The following is a 17,553-nucleotide window of genomic DNA, read 5'->3' as shown; positions in this document are numbered from 1 at the left end:
ATGATTGAAAACCGGAAGTGAGTGTTCCAGTTTTCAGACATTCTTTTGGAAGCCAAACGTTCGACAGGGCTTCCACAGCTTCCAATTGACTGCAGGAGCTTCCTACAGGGCAGGAAGTGAATCTGAATGTCAGAAGCTTCAGGGCAGACAAAAGGTGGAACTCCTTGACAAAGAGCATTGTGAAACTAGGGGATTCTCTGCCACAAGATGTAGTGACAGCCACCAACTCTGACAGCTTCAAACAGGTGGGTAGACAAGTTCATGGAGGGGATATTGCTGTCCATGGCAACTAGACACAATGGCTGTGTTCTCCCGCCCCGTTGGAGGCAGTATACCTCTGAGTATCAGTTGCTGGGAATCACAAGTGGGGAGAGTCCTGCTGTTGCATTCAGGTGATGCTCACAGGCTTCCCTTACTGGGTCCTTGCCGCGGGATCACATTCATCCAGTGCTTTACCAACTGCACTGGCTCCCGGTGGAGCACAGGGTCAGGTTTAAGGTGCTGGTTTTGACCTTTAAAGCTCTATGCAGCCTAGGACCCTCATACCTACGGGACCGCCTCTCCTGGTATGCCCTGCGGAGGACCTTAAGGTCCACGAATGACAACATTTTGGAGGTCCCAAGCCACAAAGTAGTTCGGTTGGTCCCAACTAGGGCCAGGGCCTTTTCAGTACTGGCCCCGACTTGGTGGAACGCTCTGTCACAAGAGACTAGGGCCCTGCGGGACTTGACATCTTTCTGCAGGGCCTGCAAGACAGAGCTGTTCCACCTGGCCTTTGGTTTGAACTCAGTCTGACCCTTATGTTTCCCTCCCCTTATGGTTTTGACTTTTAAAATGAGGCTGCATTTTAAATTGCATTTTAACCTGTATTTTTTATTTTACTTTATTTTTTCTTACTATGTTTTTACTGAAATTTTATTCGTGTTAGCCACCCTGAGCCTGGCTCTGGCCGGGGAGGGCAGGGTATAAATAAAATTTATTATTATTTATTATTATTATTTCCAGTTCCTACCTCTCTCGCTCTATCTCCAAGGAAAGCCTCTTCAAGTCAATGTCCCTTAAATCCAGTTTTATGGATACTTTGTCAGGGCAGGCATCCCTGGCATCAGCGGAGGAGGGCTGGGTGCCCTTGGCAGCATTCTGGTGACAAAACAGAGAGGAAGGGTTTGAAACATCATCTGAAACCCGGAAGGCTTTTAGGCAGAACAGTTTTTAAGGGGACAGTAGTGGTTATGGCATTCGACTAGGACCTGGGAGACCAGGGCTCAGATTCCCCACTCAGCCATGAAGTTCACTGGGTGACCTTGGTCCAGTCACAGTCTCTCAGCCTAACCTACCTCACAGGGTTATGGTGGGGATTAAATGAGGAGGGGGTAGAACAGTGGACCACACCTTGAGCTCCTTTGCAAAAAAGTTGAGATATAAATGCAATAAATAAAAATACACTGAGTGGGCACAGAACATCTAGGAAAGACAGTCTTGGGTGATGGAAATTCTGATTCAGACTCATAATGCCCCATCTGTGGCACATGTGCCTGGAGCCTGGTGCCAAGTCCAGGGACAGACTCCAGTTCTGGCCTGCAAAGGGGCTTTAAGACCCACTAGATGGACTGAGACTGGCTTAGGAACATACAAGCCACCTCAGCCACTTTGATCTGCAGAATTGGCCTTTTGCCTACTGTCCGAACAAGTTAACTTCTTGCTCAGAACTCTGACCACACACATTGGCTATAAACACTGATAAGAGGGAGCAGCCAGGTTGGCTCATTTCATAAAAATCGCTTAAAGAGCTACCTGCATATTTTGCTTCATAGCTTTCTTCTAATATTGGCTACAGAATTACTTTTTAAAAATGAGAACACTGACATTTTGACATGAATGCTAGCTGCAGCGAGCATTTTAATAGCCCAGCAAGGAAAGACGTTGGAAAAAAATCTGCATTTTTCTATGTAGTATAAGAACTTGTGGCTATTGTGGAAAGAACTGCACATAAACTGCATGTTTCCAGGGGGAGGATGGAGGATCCAGAATGCTTTTATGTCATCTGGTGGGATTGTATTTCCCTGCTTCGGACTTAGATGATGATTTACTAGTGGCTTCCAGCAAAATATAAAAACACAATAAAACATCAAACATTAAAAACTTCCCTATACAGGGCTGGCGTCAAATGTCTTCACCAGCTCAGGAAATAGGGATGTCTCAATTTAGATGGTGAGCAGCCATTTCTTTCTCTTATTATTTATTGCTTGTTTGCTTTGTATATGGTATGATGTAATACCCTGCTCCCACACTTTTGCATTGTTAATAATGGTAATAAAGGAAATGTTAAAAGAAAAGAACACAAAATCTTGGGAACCTGCCCAGGGGGGGGCAATAAAAGCCGTTGCAGGCACCTTAGCAAACCCCACACTTCCCTACCAGGAGCAAAACTTACAGAAGGAGGATTGAGCTTGCCAACATCCTGGAGTTTCTGCCTGGCTTTTTCCTCTGCATTTCTGGCTTCCTGCAGGTCCTGTTTCAGATGTTCAGCTTCCTTAGCCCTGCCGAGCAAGAACCACCACCATCAGTGCTCAAGCAACCCCATAATGCTAAACTGATGCACTGGAAATTGCCACAGGCCTTACCTAATTTTCAATGCTTTCATTTATAAATATTCATAATTCTGTCAGCTGCCTAAGTGGTGCATAATTTGTATGAAATAATAATAATCTCAAAATACATATTTTATCACCAAGTTATTTAAGTACATGTTTTATCTCAATGTATGCCTTTCTAGATATAGTTTACTGGAAAAACATGTGTTTTTAATGCATTTTGGTACATTTCTTGGAGCCAGGAAGAGAGTTGCAAAATTCGAAGAAGTGCAAAATCCAAAGGATAATGACATTTCAATCCACGTATTAGTCTGGGAGGTGAGAATTAGCGCTATTCATTTTAAAAAAGCAGGCTGGGTCAGCTGAATTAATCCTGAGAAAGACATCGAGCTGAAAGAGGAAATGGGAAAGAGTGCCATTCTTCCAAATTCCTCCTTCCTCTCTATGTACTTTTCAAGGGGCCATCACAAACAAACCTGATCAAATCTGAAAGAAGGACTCAAGGAAATGCCCTCCAAAGACAGAAAAATGTGTTGGAGGCCATCCTAAGCAGCGTCCAGCCAGCCCCAGAAGCCCCAGAGCCCACTGAGCATCCCGCCCCAGGCCTCATCACCTTCGGTCTGATTCTTTCACCAGCTTCATGGCAATCAGTTCTGCCTCCCGCATTTTGTGCTCCATCAGAAGCTTCTCTTCCTTGGTTTTCAAGGCGGCCATCTCCAGGCGGTGACGCTCCTGTTCAGCCTCTGCGGCATTCTGGGCCAGGAGCTTGGCCTCCTCCTCAGCGATCTGGGCCTTCTCGGCCAACAGCTCTGCCGCTGCCTCCGAACGGCGCTGAAGAGGGATTTTGTATTGAAAAGATAAAATACACTCAATAATGACGAGAGACCTGGGCATTCGGGAGTCGCACTGGGACTGGAGCTGCCGGAGCCCACTAAGCGCCCATAGCTGCTCCTCAGCCTGTTGGGCAATTGGCATGGCGATTGGGGGAATCAGTGGTGGCAGACAGTGGACAACAATCACCTGCTCACCCCACCAGGCAATCGCCTGAAAAAAGGTCAACAACTTACGTTGAGCCACCAATTCTCCAGATTTTTACTTCTTGAAATATGGCAACCCTAGGCCCCATTGTGGGACGCGGGTGGCGCTGTGGGTTAAACCACAGAGCCTAGGACTTGCCAATCAGAAGGTAGGCAGTTCGAATCCCCGTGACGGAGTGAGCTCCCGTTGCTCAGTCCCTGCTCCTGCCAACCTAGCAGTTCCAAAGCACGTCAAAGTGCAAGTAGATAAACAGGAACCGCTCCAGCAGGAAGGTAAACAGCGTTTCCGTGCGCTGCTCTGGTTCACCAGAAGCGGCTTAGTCATGCTGGCCACATGACCCGGAAGCTGTACGCCGGCTCCCTCGGCCAATAGTGAGATGAGCGCTGCAACCCCTGAGTCGGCCACGACTGGACCTAATGGTCAGTGGTCCCTTTACCTTTACCTTTAGGCCCCATTGCCATGGCAATGCTCACCAAAGCCTCATTGGCTTGCCGGGCCTTGTCTTCCACCTCAAAAAGGCGCCGCTCCAACTCCTCCTTCGCCCGCTCAGCCTCCTCCCGCAGCTGCTTCTCCCTGGCCAGGCGCTGGTGCTCCATCTGGGGAAATGGGCAAGGCTGACCATGAGCAGAGCCGCTTTGCAGGAACATTGTGCAGCCCCCTGAGCCAACAGCTACAATGCCCATCTTAATCTTGCCTCTCCCCTACCAAACACTACAGTGTTTATTCATTTATATACCGTCTGTATGCCAGAATGGATTCCACGCTATGAGCTGTAATATATCATGAAAGCCTCCTTGCAAATAAGTCCACAAAAGGTGGCTGCCATATTTGACTTCTTTCAGTTTTTCTGTTCCAGTATTATTCCAACCAAGATGCCCTGTGTGGCTCCCACCTGCTCATTTTACCCTCCCAACCACCCTGTGAGGTAGGCAAAACAGAGAGAGAGAAAAAAAAGTGGTGGGTGGAGGGTGTGACCTTCTCAAAGTCAGTCAATGAGCTTTCCGGCCCAGGAGAGATCTCCACAAAGAGGCAGCGGGTAGAAGCTTTGCGACAACGTTTGAAGCAGATGTTCCCCCAAAAGCTCACCTTCTTCCTTGCTTTCTCCTCCCGAGCTTGCGCTTTCATTTGCTGGATCTCGATGGGGTCCACTCGCCTCCTCCTCATAAACAAGTCGTGGTTTCCGATGAACAGCTGCATGATCTGCGGGAAAGGAAGGCAAGTATAACCCTCGCTGCATCCGACATCGGCCAGCATCCTAATTTTCACAATGGCCAGCTGGAGATACATCTGGGAAGCTCACAAGCAGGGTGCAAATGCAACTGACTCCCCGCCCCCATGTTGTGATCCCTGAACCACAGCCCACATAGGACCCTGAGGAAAATACAGGCTGCCCCATTCAGTGGGCGAACCTTAGCACCTCCTATTCTGGTCTGAAGAGGTTGCCTTCCTCAGTCAGATGATGAGTCTCCACTAACATCACCATCCCTTCCACATCATGAAAGCCAGGGCTTCCTTGCAGACAAGGGCCCTTCAAGACAGCATATCCAGCTCCTCCGAGGAAGTGCTGTTGCCGGTTACAGCAATGTTCCCCAACCTTGGGCCTCCAGCTGTTTTTGGACTACAACTCCCATCATCCCTCGCTAGCAAGACCAGTGGTCAAGGATGATGGGAATTGTAGTCCAAAAACAGCTGGAGGCCCAAGGCTGGGGAACACTGGGTTACAGGACAGGCCTCAACACTCTGCTAAGACAATGTCTCCAAGCGCTCGGCTCGCAAGGCCCGCTGGGAGCTGGCTGTGGTCCTGACTTTACCCTGCTCAGCAAGCCCAGAAGAATATAACGTAAGAGCATCAGAAGAGTCTGCTGGATCAGGCCAAGGGCCCATCTACTTCAGCATCCTGTTCTCACAGGGACCAACCAGATGCCCATTGTGGGAAGCCTAGAAGCAGGATTTGAGCACAAGAGCATTCTTCCCTCCTGTGGTTTCCAACAACTGGTATTCAGAAGCATGGCTGCCTCTGACTGTAGAGCCAGGACATATCTCTCATGGTTAGTAGCCATCAATAGACCTCTCCTCCATGAATTTGTCTAATCTTTTAAAGCTGTCTAAGCGGGTGGCCATCATTGACTCCTGTGGGAGGGAGTTCCATAACTATGCACTGCATGAAGAAGAAACTGGTTTGACAGCTTTTGCTTCCCCTGTGAGACCCAACCCTAATGGCACACGATACCCTGTTGGTGATCCTACAGCCCCGCCATTCAGAGGTGCTTGGAAGCTCAGTTGAGCTAAACTAGGGTTGCCATACGTTCGTCATTTCCTGGGCATAGCTGGGATTCGGTCATCGGAAACAGTGTCCGGGTGAAAAGCTCAACAACTTTTGTGTCCATATCTTCACTTTTTGAAATATGGCAACCCTAACTAGAGATCCATCTAATTCTGCATTTATTGGGTTTCCAACAGCCATCATCCTGATGCCCCAGGGAAGTGCACAGGCAGGGCTCAAAGGTGATGGCCATCCCATTAGACCTCACCATGCATGTAGTTCTTATTGCCCTAAGCTCTGACTAAAGCCGTGGTTCCCAATGTGGGGCACATGCCCCACAGGGGGGGCAATTTGATTTTTAAGGGAGGGTGCAATTCGAGAATGAGTTATTAACAGTAAATGGCCTTTTAGGCTTCCTCCACATGAATAGGAGTTCACATTTTGAATAATAAGAATTATATGTCAATGGGTGTGTGTGTGTCAGGATTTTAGAGATGCTTAGGTAGGGCATGGCCAAAAAAAGGTTGCGAACCACTGGACTAAAGGATCCTGATGAGACAGCGAGACAGAGGCCTATGTGACCACATGCTTACAGACCAATTCTAAGCTCATGACTCCCCTGGTGAGCCTGAATTTATCTCTGTCCCTCCCGTCCTTCCATAGGCACCAAGAGACCAGCTTCGGACACTCCTACAGAGGGAACCACCCTGAAGGAGACAGCCAAAAGGAAACCCTCACCTGTTTGTTGACTTTTGGCTGTGAGGAGAAGAACTTAAAGACTTCGGCCTTCTTGTCAATGGGCTTAATTGTGAGCTAGAGAGAGGTAGAGAGCAAAAGGATTTACAGGTGATCTTCATCACTTCATTCACATGCAAAGCCTTTATGTGACCGAAGCACTGCTTTCCCATAATTAGATGCAAGTGGAATAATAAAAAAGAGGGTCCACACAGCATTTGCCATAGACCAGTGATTCCCAAAGTGGGGGGTACTGCCCCCTGGCGGCTCAGTGGGGTTACCTGGGGGCACTAAGAGACAAGGGGGTGCTGAGCCCCTCCGAACACGCTGATCGCTTATTTATGATTCACCAGAACGAAACACTTCCCTCGCTTCGTATTTGAAGTTTTACTTTTCTTACTGCTTTCCAAGCTATTTCCATTGGTCACATTCGTTTGTACTGATGATGCTGAGTTTTCACAAGCCACAAGATAGCCAATTATCGGTAATAATAGCTCCTGGTTTTCTTAATTTTTTTGTTGCCATGCGTCTGGGGTAGGTGAAGGTTTGCACATGTTTGGTGAGTAGTTATATATAAATATTTTATGCCATAAAATTCCTACACCCTTACATCTTTGTTAGCCATGTGATAAGAATTTACTTCTACACCACCGGTTCATTACACAGGTGAGGGAACACCTTTTTTAAAAAAACATGAGACCAAGAGACTAACAACAATCTCAGTATCCTGTAGAGAAGGAATAGGCAAATTCAGCCCTCCAGATGTTTTGGGACTACAACTCCCATCATCCCTGACCACTGGTCCTGTTAGCTAGGGATGATGGGAGTTGTAGTCCCAAAACATCTGGAGGGCCAAGTTTGCCTATTCCTGCTGTAGGGACCTGGTTTATTAAAACTATTGCAAAAATATCCCTAAAATCAATGCATACCCCAAAACATTTTGTTAATCTTTGTACTTTTGTCCATTTACTGTATTTATTTCCCCCGATTTGAACTATAAAATGGTGATTTTCTTGAGTCAAAACAAAAGTACCCCTAAACATTTTTTTTAGAAAAAAAGCACTGCCTAAAACTATAGGCCAGCCCTGCTAATCAGCTGCTCAGCAGAACTTCTAGATAGAAAGGCTGCCATGAGGCACGTTAGAAGAAAACTTATATACCGTATTTTTTGCTCTATAGGATGCACTTTTCCCCCTCCAAAAATGAAAGGGAAATGTGTGTGCGTCCTATGGAGCGAATGTAGGCTTTCGCTGAAGCCTGGAGAGCGAGAGGGGTTGGTGCGCACCGACCCCTTTTGTGTTCCAGGCTTCAAGAAGCTCTCCGCAAGCGTGTGGAGCCCCGCGGGAGTTCCCGCCAGGCTCCACAGGCTTGCGGACAGCTGCCTGCAGCACGAAGCCCAGGAGGCGCGGCGCTGTGCACCCCGGGCTTTGAGCAGCTATCTGTTCCAGCTTCGGGATGGCTGCACAAAGCCTCCGCAGGGCGGCAGGGTGAAGGCACGCCGCCGCCCTGCGGAGGCTACAAAGGATTTCCACGAAGCCTCAAGCCTTTGGAGTGCAGCTGCGCTCCAAAGGCTTCAGGGATCTTTGAGCCTGGCAGTGGGGGAAAGCAGCGCTTCCCCCCACCGCCAGCCCCACAAGCTCGGGGGGCAGCGGCAAGGCTTTGCCCCATTCCCCAACCTGCTCTTGCACGCACCTTGAACGCACCTTGTTTTTAAGGGGGAGAACAAGAAAAAAAAAATTCCTATTCTCCCCCTCCTATGGTCCGGTGTGTCCAATAGAGCGAAAAATATGGTGCATAGCACACAAAGAGTTATAAACTTTAAAGCATTGTTCTCCCTACATCAGGAAAGGTTGCAGGTCATGGGATGTAAAACACGTATGGCTCCATACTGATATCTGCTCCCCCACAATTTGGGGTGCCTCAAAGCATTTGCTCTCAGCTTTCTCACTTTAACCTCTGCTACCTTGAGAGCCGTGCCTTCAGTAGGAGCTATTGACATTTCAATCTCCTGTCTTACTTCCCTGTTCCCAAAACATGTCAAAGAGCTTCAAGGAGAGATCAACAACTCGGTGCTAACTCAAAACAGGCATAGCCAAACCTCCTGAGTGACCATTTCATTTGTGCCTCTCTGTGGTCAAATAAGGAGAGATGGAATGCAGCGTATGAGAGCCACAAAATGCACACAAAAATCAAGCCTAATGCATTCTACCTAAAAGGTTAAATGCAATTAATACTGTGAGAGTTAGAACAAAATATTTATCTATATCCAGTATTCAATTGAATAACACAATGTTTACATCAGTCAGAAAGCGTAAAAAAATATTTTTTCATGTTATATATTATTTGCTGAATTTTATTGTGTTACTATCTTCCTTAGTGGGTCATGCAAACCACTTTTCTGAATGATGCTTTTCCATAGGATAGGGTAGGGGGCTCTGAGGATGAGTTTATGGAACCAAGGGGACAGTGGCCAAAAAAAGGTGGGGAAACACTGCTCTAGACTATCCTGAAGTGCATATTTCCATAGCTGAGATCCTTCTATCAGTTGCCATACCTTCTCAGCTGTCGGTTAAGTTCTTGTGGAAAAGTGTAAAATTAAATGAATTTCATAGACAGAAGTGGAGCCAGAGCATAAACTCTGGCTCTGGCCTGGTGGAACGCTCTGCCTCATGAGACCAGGGGCCTGCAGGATCTGATTTCTTTCCGCAGGGCCTGTAAGACAGAGTTGTTCCGCCTGGCCTTTGGCTTGGAGCCAATTTGATTCCCTCCCTCCCTCTTTCTTTTTTCTTTTCCTTCTCCTCCTGCGATGAGGCTACATTTTAATATTTTAATGTTTCAATATTTTAATGTTGTATTTTTAATTTTGTTTTTAAGTTGTAATCATTTAACTTGTTTTTATTATTGCTTGTAAGCCGCTCTGAGCCCGGCCTTGGCTGGGGAGGGCGGGGTATAAATAAAAATTATTATTATTATTATTATTAAAGGCAAAACCTGACCTTCTCCAGTTCTGCCACCCCTTAATAAGGACACACCTACCTACCTCTTTCTCACTGTAGGAAATGTTCCTGATGCTGCTCCATTCAAAAGATTTGTTCGGAGAGAAGCGGTTGTTGATGCTGTACACATGGATCCCTTTGGCATCGACGCCAAGAAGAAAGTCTGTACAATTCTTCTTTTGCTGCAGGAACAGATGTTGGAGGCAAATGTCCAGAGTGAAGAAAAAAATCTCTTTAGCCAAGGCTTGACTGATTCTCAGGCATCAGTTCTCAGACACAGCCTGAGATTGGGCCAAGCAGGAGGCTCAAAGTTGGCTGCTGGAGGCTGAACCCAGGTAGCAAACTAAGTGAGGCATCACACACCAAATTAGAAATCACACAAGTGGCTTCTTTCAAAGAAATTGCTGGGGATTCCATCCAGATTAGAGCTGGGCCATGGGAGTGAATCAGGAGCCTTGAACTAGGTGTTAGAATTGAAGAAGCATCTAGATCACAGCAGATCACAGGGAAACCAAGATTCAGTACAAAAGAGCACGATGGAACACAAGTCACACCAGAGATCAGGTAGACCTGGTGGTTCAAGCAAGGCTCAGTGGCAAAGCCATTCCTCACATGCTCCTTCCTACCCAATGGGAGCCAAAGGTCAGCCTGTGGAATCATTCTGGAAGTGTTTGGGACTTTTTAAGTTTAGGGAAAAGGCAAATAGGAGGTGTCATGACAAAGTATCAATGCATGGTATGGAGAGAGTGTACACAGAGAATATTTTCTCCCGGGGACATCCAGCAAAGAAGAAGAAAAAGAAGAGTTTGGATTTGATATCCTGCTTTATCACTACCCGAAGGAGTCTCAAAGCAGCTAACATTCTCCTTTCCCTTCCTCCTCCACAACAAACACTCTGTGAGGTGAGTGAGGCTGAGAGACTTCAGAGAAGTGTGACTAGCCCAAAGTCATCCAGCAGCTGCATGTGGAGGAGCAGGGAAGTGAACTCAGTTCACCAGATTACAAGTCTACCACTCTTAACCACTACACCACGCTGGCTCTCATCAAAGCTGAATGTTGGAAGATTCAGGACAGATAATAGGAAGGGCTTCTTCATGCAGTGCAAAGTTAAACTATGGAACTCCCTCCCACAGGAGGAAGTGATGGCTGCCAACTTGGATGACTTGAAAAGACGACTGGGCAAGTTCAAAGAGGAGAGGGCTCTCGATGGCTGTTAGCCATGATGGCTCTGCTCTGCCTCCACAGTTGGAGGAAGCAATGCTTGTGAAACCAGTTGCCAGAAACTACACAGGGAGGGGAGTGCTCTTGTGCTTTTAATCCGCTTGCTGGTTTCCCATTAAGGCATCTGGATGGTCCCTGTCAGAACAGGATGCTAAACTAGGTCACCCATTGGCCTGTTCCAGCAGGTCTTCTCCCCTAAGAAGCTGCAGTTGTGCAGCTAGCCACATGGGGCATTGGTTCCCAACAGGAGACACTCCAATGCTTTGCCCCCTTGCTGCAATCCAGATCTGGATGGACCCACGCAGGCCTGCTAATTGCATTTCCAGTGGGAGCCTTCCCCCACCCCCCCACAAAAAAATGCACAAAGCAGTGACAGGAAGCTTGATTTGGATTGGCACCACGGCAGAAGGCCAAGGGTGAAAGGACCCCTATTTCTCTCACTCTAGGGCCCTGATCCAATTTGGAAGAGATGGCTCATACTGGCAATTTACTCTAAAGATGTCATCTATACACTTCCTAACTGTCTGATGGTCCAAGATAAGATAAGATAAGATAAGATAAGATAAACCTTATTCGCATTAACCAATGGCCATAGCAACATAAAACAAGCAATATATACAAATAAAATCTATACAGATAAAAAATACAGCAATGGGTAAAAAGGGCAATCAAATGGCCAAGATTATCATTCAGATACAGTGGTGCCCCGCAAGATGAATGCCTCGCAAGACGGAAAACCCGCTAGACAAAAGGGTTTTCCATTTTTGAGCTGCTTCGCAAGACGAATTTTCCTATGGGCTTGCTTTGCAAGACAAAAACGTCTTGCGAGTGTTCCGATTTTTTTCCGCTTTCCCACCCCCTTTTTCTAAGCCGCTAAGAGCCTTTTAGCTGCTAAGCCGCTAAGCCTTTAATAGCCGCTAATCCGCTAAACCGCTAATAGCGCTAATCCGCTAATAGGGTTGCTTCGCAAGACGAAAAAACCGCTAGACGAAGAGACTCACGGAACGGATTATTTTCGTCTTGCGAGGCACCACTGTAGTGGCCCTTAATCTCATTGTACCCTTGATAAACCTAGCAACCTTTGCTGTTGTCTGATCATTTTGATCTAATAAAAGAAAGCACAATGTGGCCTCAGATGGGCGGCCTGGGATGGTAAGTAAGAGTGGGGTAATGATCTCATTCCTCAGATCTTTATAAAGGGGACAGGACAGGGTGGTCCTAGCTGCACCCTGAGACACAGAGGGGATGGGGTTAATTAAGCCTCTCCCAGCTCAAATCCACTCAAATCCACTGCTGCTCTGCCCTGACTTTCTCTATAGGAGACTGAGCCACCTTCTCCCCCCCCCCCAGCCCCCTACTTCCTGCTGCCAATTTTAAAGGAGCAAACTTCATGCATCCAGAAAAATATAGAAGAAGAAGAAGAAGAGTTTGGATTTGATATCCCGCCTTTCACTCCCTTTAAGGAGTCTCAAAGCGGCTAACATTCTCCTTTCCCTTCCTCCCCCACAACAAACACTCTGTGAGGTGAGTGGGGCTGAGAGACTTCAAGGAAGTGTGACTGGCCCAAGGTCACCCAGCAGCTGCATGTGGAGGAGCGGAGACGCGAACCCGGTTCCCCAGATTAGGAGTCTACCGCTCTTAACCACTACACCACACTGGCCCTAGCTGCATTTAAAAACAACAACAACATAGGCACTTACAGCTATAGGAAAATAATTGACCCCATACATCTCCAAGTCTTGTGCAATTTTAAGATAGTTCATCTCAGCTTCATACCTAAGAGAAGAGGACAGTAGAGAAACATAGAATTTTACAGTCGAAAGGGAGCCAAAGAGTCATCCCGCCCAACCCCCTGCAACACGCTAGTGAGCAACATTTAATTCTTTTGTAGGATTTCTATTCTGCTTTTCCATTGGCACCAATCAAAACAACTTACAAGCTGCAGCAAGACAATATGAAAGGGCATGTGGAAACCAGCCTGCTGTAAGAAAGGTGAAATTTATCTTCATTGCTCCACCCACTTGTTGTTTTCTCCTGCCCTTGCATTCTAGTATGAAAAAGAAGCACCAAAGAAGCAGCCTCACTTCTCAGTTGCTCCAGCAACGTTTGATAGGACAGTGAAGCCGCATCAGCTGCTCAGCTGCCTCCTCCTGCCCCATGCTATGGCCTCAGACACAGGTGCCCCAGTACCTGGCGATGCCCCGGTGCCCAGCGTACCAGGCTGTAATCCTCTCTTCCCACATGTCAGGTGTCATCTGATATTGGCGGAGGACCTGGAAAGGAAAAGGAAATGAGTGAAGCTGTTCCCTTCTCCAAATCCCAAAGCTGGTCTTCTCAGGAGTCCCCTGTCTTGGAAGAGCCCCCAAATCCCCATCTTTTCAACAACAACAACAACAACAACAACAACAACAACAACAATAATAATAATAATAATAATAATTGTATACCGCCCTAAACCAGCAAGTCTTAGGACAGTTCACAGAATAAAATCACAATATAAAACCACAAAAGACATAAATCAAAATAAAAACAAGAACAACCCAATAATCCCACCCTAACACATTTTAAAAGGCACATTTTTTAACACCATATTGTTAGAGGAGCGTTGTTAGAGGTTTGGAATAGAACTAAAAGACTGTTGGAAAAGGGCATACCTTGGTGGCTATCTCCAGTTAATATCTCATCCCTTAAAAATTTAAACACGAGAAGCCAAAGATGGACCTACGAAGATCTCCTGACCAAATCGGATAAGGGGTGGAGAATTAAATCATTTGAAGAACTAAAAGATAAGTCAATAGGGTGGTTACAGGTTCACCAAATTAACGCCCTATGGAATGAACACAAAAAAATAGGGATGAATGAGAAAAAATCAAAATTCCAAGTGGAAATATTAGAAGGAAAGAGTAAGCTTCTATCCAAAATGTGCAATCAATTACTGGAATGGGATACAAAAGACGAGGAAGTGAAGGAGGTCATGATAAAGTGGGCCATAGATTTGGGATATAGTTTAGAATATGAGAGATGGGTGAAACTTTGGACTAAGGACATGAAATTTACAGCATGCATTAGCCTCCGTGAAAATATGGAAAAAATGATGTATCGTTGGCATATTACTCCTGTTAAGCTTGGAAAAATGTACAAGACTGGAGACAAAAGATGTTGGAAATGTAAAAAAAAAGAGGGCGACTTCCATCATATGTGGTGGTCATGTGAAGAAGTGAAGAGGTTCTGGGGTTCCATCTATGATGAATTGAAAAAGATACTGAAATACACATTTCCTAAAAAACCAGAAGCATTTCTTCTGGGAATGGTCGGTGAGGAGATTAGAAAAGAAGATCAAACCATGTTCCAGTATGCAACGACAGCAGCAAGACTACTGTTGGCACAGAACTGGAAATCATCTAAAATCCCAACTATTAGTGAATGGCAAAACAAGCTATTTGAGTACTCTGAGCTAGCAAAAATGACACAGAAGATCAGGCATCAGAGTAATAAAATCTTTATTAATGATTGGAATAAATTTATATCATACATGGAGAAAAACTTAGGTAACATTAAAATAACAGTAGGTGAATTATAGAATCTGCGAAGTAAAGATAAAGGTAGAAAGAAGGAACTGCAAGAAGGGTATCAATGGGATATAGCTTAAATCGTGGTGGAGGGAAGTCAGAATGATGTTATGATAATTAATACTTTTGGAGAAATGTATTTACGTCTTGATATTTTATTGTCTACATCTGTTTATTTTGCGATGTCTTTTTTTTTCCTTTCTTATTGTGATTTTAAAAGAGTGAATATTGGAAATAAAAGTTATTATAAAAAAAATAAAATAACACATTTTAAAAGGCCTTGGATGTCAGTCAGTCAATCAATCAATCAATCAATCAATCAATCAAAGGCCTGGTTAAAGATGAGTGTCTTTGTCAGGACTATGAAGGTGATGTACAAGGGGAGTCTCTGCTCTTGATATTTCTCCTGCAGCTGACGCAGTGAGAAAATCATGTCGGCTATTCACCTCTGAGCTCTAAAGCCACATTGTGACTAGAGACAGACCCCGTCTGCGGTGTAGAAAGAGTATAAAACAATAAAATTATAAAAGCAACTATTTAAAAATAATTACGGCAATAAACTAACAGCGGATCAAAATATAAATCAATATTTTGCAGGCGCTAGAAAGAGTACAGTGAAGGCACTTTCCTGGTGTCAATAGGCAAAGAGTTCCAGCGTGTAGGTGCTACCACACTAAAAGATCAAGATCTTGTTGCAGCAAGTGGCTATTTCAGAACTGTCCCAGGTCCTGAAATTCCAGTCTGCCCCACTACCTGCCCAACTCCACCAGCCTACTCTGACTGCTGTTGGTGGTTGTCTTTTTTTTTTTTAAAAAAAAGGAAACTTACTCTCTTTGGTAAAAGCTCCTCTGGAGCCAGGAAGCCCGGCTTGTGCAGGTTTGGGTCGTAGTCACCATACTGTAATGCAAAGAAGAGAAAGAGATCAGGAAAGGCGGTGACCCTTTCACAGAACATGCCATGAAGGGAGTAGCCAGCTAGGAGGAAAAAGCTTGCTAAAAGGGTAACAGAATCCTCAGCAGGAGGAGAGGATGAAGGCAGTTCACGGCAACAAATGAAATGATATTCGTCTTCAATCCCAACACATTCCCCAGCGAGCATATTAAACCCAACAGATATGAACTGGTTCAGCCGGCCATCACACTTCCAATGAACTTTCCCTCAGGCATTTGGGGTTGGCCACTGTGGGAAAAGGATGCTGGAATAGATGGGTCCCCTTTGGCCTGATCCAGCAGTTTTCTTATGGAACCTCCAGGTCCAGAGGCAGTCTATCTAGATTTCTAGGTTCTTTGGGGTATTTGGCCTCTAGGATAAAAGGTTACTGGACTAGATGGGCCATTGGCCTGATCCAGCAAGGCTCTTCCCCCCCCCCCCAATTTTTTTATTAATTTTCCGAATTTATAACAAACGTATCAACAAATACAAAAAGAAAACATCAAAAAACAAACAAGCAAGCAAACATAGATCCTAACTGTAATAGTTCCACTTTTGTTAACATTGTTGGGTGACTTCCTCAAATCCCCCTGAGTTTCCATATATATCATTGTAGCAGTTTTCCAAATCTATTTTCACATAAAATTTACTTAGTCAATTAACCTCTTTCAATCCAGCAAGGCTCTTCTTGCATTTGTATGCTAACTTTTGCAGGAGGCAAGAAAGAATCATCAGCAGGATATATTTTAAATGAGCTGGTCATTGCTAGTGTTCGGTTGGAGTGATTTGTTTAAAACTACGTTTTATTCATTTTTTGATAGAATCTTAAAGGTAAAGGGACTCCTGACCATTAGGTCCAGTCGTGGCCAACTCTGGGGTTGCTGCGCTCATCTCGCTTTATTGGCCGAGGGAGCCAGCGTACAGCTTCCGGGTCATGTGGCCAGCATGACTAAGCCGCTTCTGGCGGACCAGAGCAGCACACGGAAACGCCGTTTACCTTCCCGCCAGAGCAGTACCTATTTATCTACTTGCACTTTGACATGCTTTCAAACTGCTAGGTTGGCAGGAGATAGAATCTTACAATGTATTTAAAAAATACAAAGAAAGAATGTTATACAGCACAGTCCCCCACTGCTCCCAAACCTCCCAGGAGCCGTTGGGGGAAAGGGAAGGTCGCAAATATAAGCCACACTTTAACTTTTCACTGTCAGAATTTGGAAATACATGTGGCTTATATTCAGGCCAATATGGTGCTTTTTAAAGTGGTACATGGCTTCTTAAAGTGGTATTATGCTGCTTTAAATGAATAGTGTAGAGGCCTAAAACACTGACTAAAAAAAAATCTACATCGAGGTAGAAAATATGTAAATTTAATCTCAGAGAAGCTGAGGTGAGCAACGCCCGGTGAAATCACAGTCAGTGAGGAGGCTGTACCAGACTTCTGTGTCTTTGGAGCCTGCGGAAATCCTTATTTGCAAAACCAGAAGTGTCTGCAAAAGAACTGCTCTGCCACAAACCAACTAGCTAGAGAGAGTCACTTGAAAACTCTCCAAAACTACTTTAAGGACAACGACATGGGCAACATAACAACCCCCCTTCTCTAGGACACAATGAAAGCCGTCACCAGAGGAGCTTGCATAAAGGAGAGGGCATCCCTTAAAAAACCAACGTCAAAAATTGGTAAATTATAACAAGACATTACAACCCTCTCACCACACTACAAACAGGAGCAAAAAAACTCCTTAAACTCTTCTACAAAAACAACAAACCCATACCAACACAAGAAATACAAGACAAACTAGGGGACTAGTTTGCTAACACACAATCAACAACGTGCCTTCTTAAACAATCCAGCAGTAAAACCGTAGCCACTAGGCCCTTGACCACCTTTGAAAACCTTCTCCTGAAAGCACTTACAGGTGGTACTTAACACCACAGTAACTGGATCTGATATGCCCAGGGACCTCACCAAGATGTTGGAGAGGCTGTCCCTCCACAGGCACATACTTCCACATGTGGTGAGGATGCCCTAAAACCCAACCTTCTGGATAGCAGTCCTACGAGAGATATGCAAAATAACTAAACAGGTATTAGAGCTCACCCCAGAACTGGCCCTACTGAACATCTTCCAAGATCAGAATGAACACTCAACATTATACAGAGCTTATAACCCACCTACTCTCAGCAGCCAGAAGCCTCAGAGCCAA

The 17,553-nt window shown here is 45.5% G+C and overlaps 1 protein-coding gene and 1 long non-coding RNA gene across 5 annotated transcripts in view; one reads left to right on the top strand and one right to left on the bottom strand.

The window, feature by feature from the left end:
- Positions 1-17,553, bottom strand: part of LOC308574772 (merlin-like) — a 32,639-nt gene that overhangs the window by 5,201 nt on the left and 9,885 nt on the right. For 3 of the 4 annotated variants that reach the window (XM_081172992.1, XM_081172990.1, XM_081172993.1), the window contains 10 exons: positions 15,245-15,313; positions 13,038-13,120; positions 12,548-12,623; positions 9,671-9,808; positions 6,634-6,708; positions 4,719-4,832; positions 4,106-4,228; positions 3,208-3,425; positions 2,435-2,540; positions 1,013-1,140 (listed from right to left, as the gene is read on the bottom strand). In XM_081172992.1, the coding sequence (XP_081029118.1) occupies positions 1,013-1,140; positions 2,435-2,540; positions 3,208-3,425; positions 4,106-4,228; positions 4,719-4,832; positions 6,634-6,708; positions 9,671-9,808; positions 12,548-12,623; positions 13,038-13,120; positions 15,245-15,313 (1,130 nt within the window). The remainder of the gene's footprint in view (positions 1-1,012; positions 1,141-2,434; positions 2,541-3,207; positions 3,426-4,105; positions 4,229-4,718; positions 4,833-6,633; positions 6,709-9,670; positions 9,809-12,547; positions 12,624-13,037; positions 13,121-15,244; positions 15,314-17,553) is intronic. The other variant, XM_081172991.1, reaches the window with a different exon arrangement.
- LOC308574945 lies at positions 13,132-15,222 on the top strand. The gene is made up of 2 exons (XR_014002657.1): positions 13,132-13,418; positions 14,694-15,222. It is a non-coding gene; the product is annotated as an uncharacterized lncRNA (long non-coding RNA).

The sequence above is a fragment of the Podarcis bocagei genome (genome assembly GCF_964188305.1).
Source record: "Podarcis bocagei genome assembly, chromosome: 15".
In the NCBI taxonomy this organism is placed as follows: Eukaryota; Metazoa; Chordata; class Lepidosauria; order Squamata; family Lacertidae; genus Podarcis; species Podarcis bocagei.
This window is presented reverse-complemented; position numbering and strand designations above follow the sequence as displayed.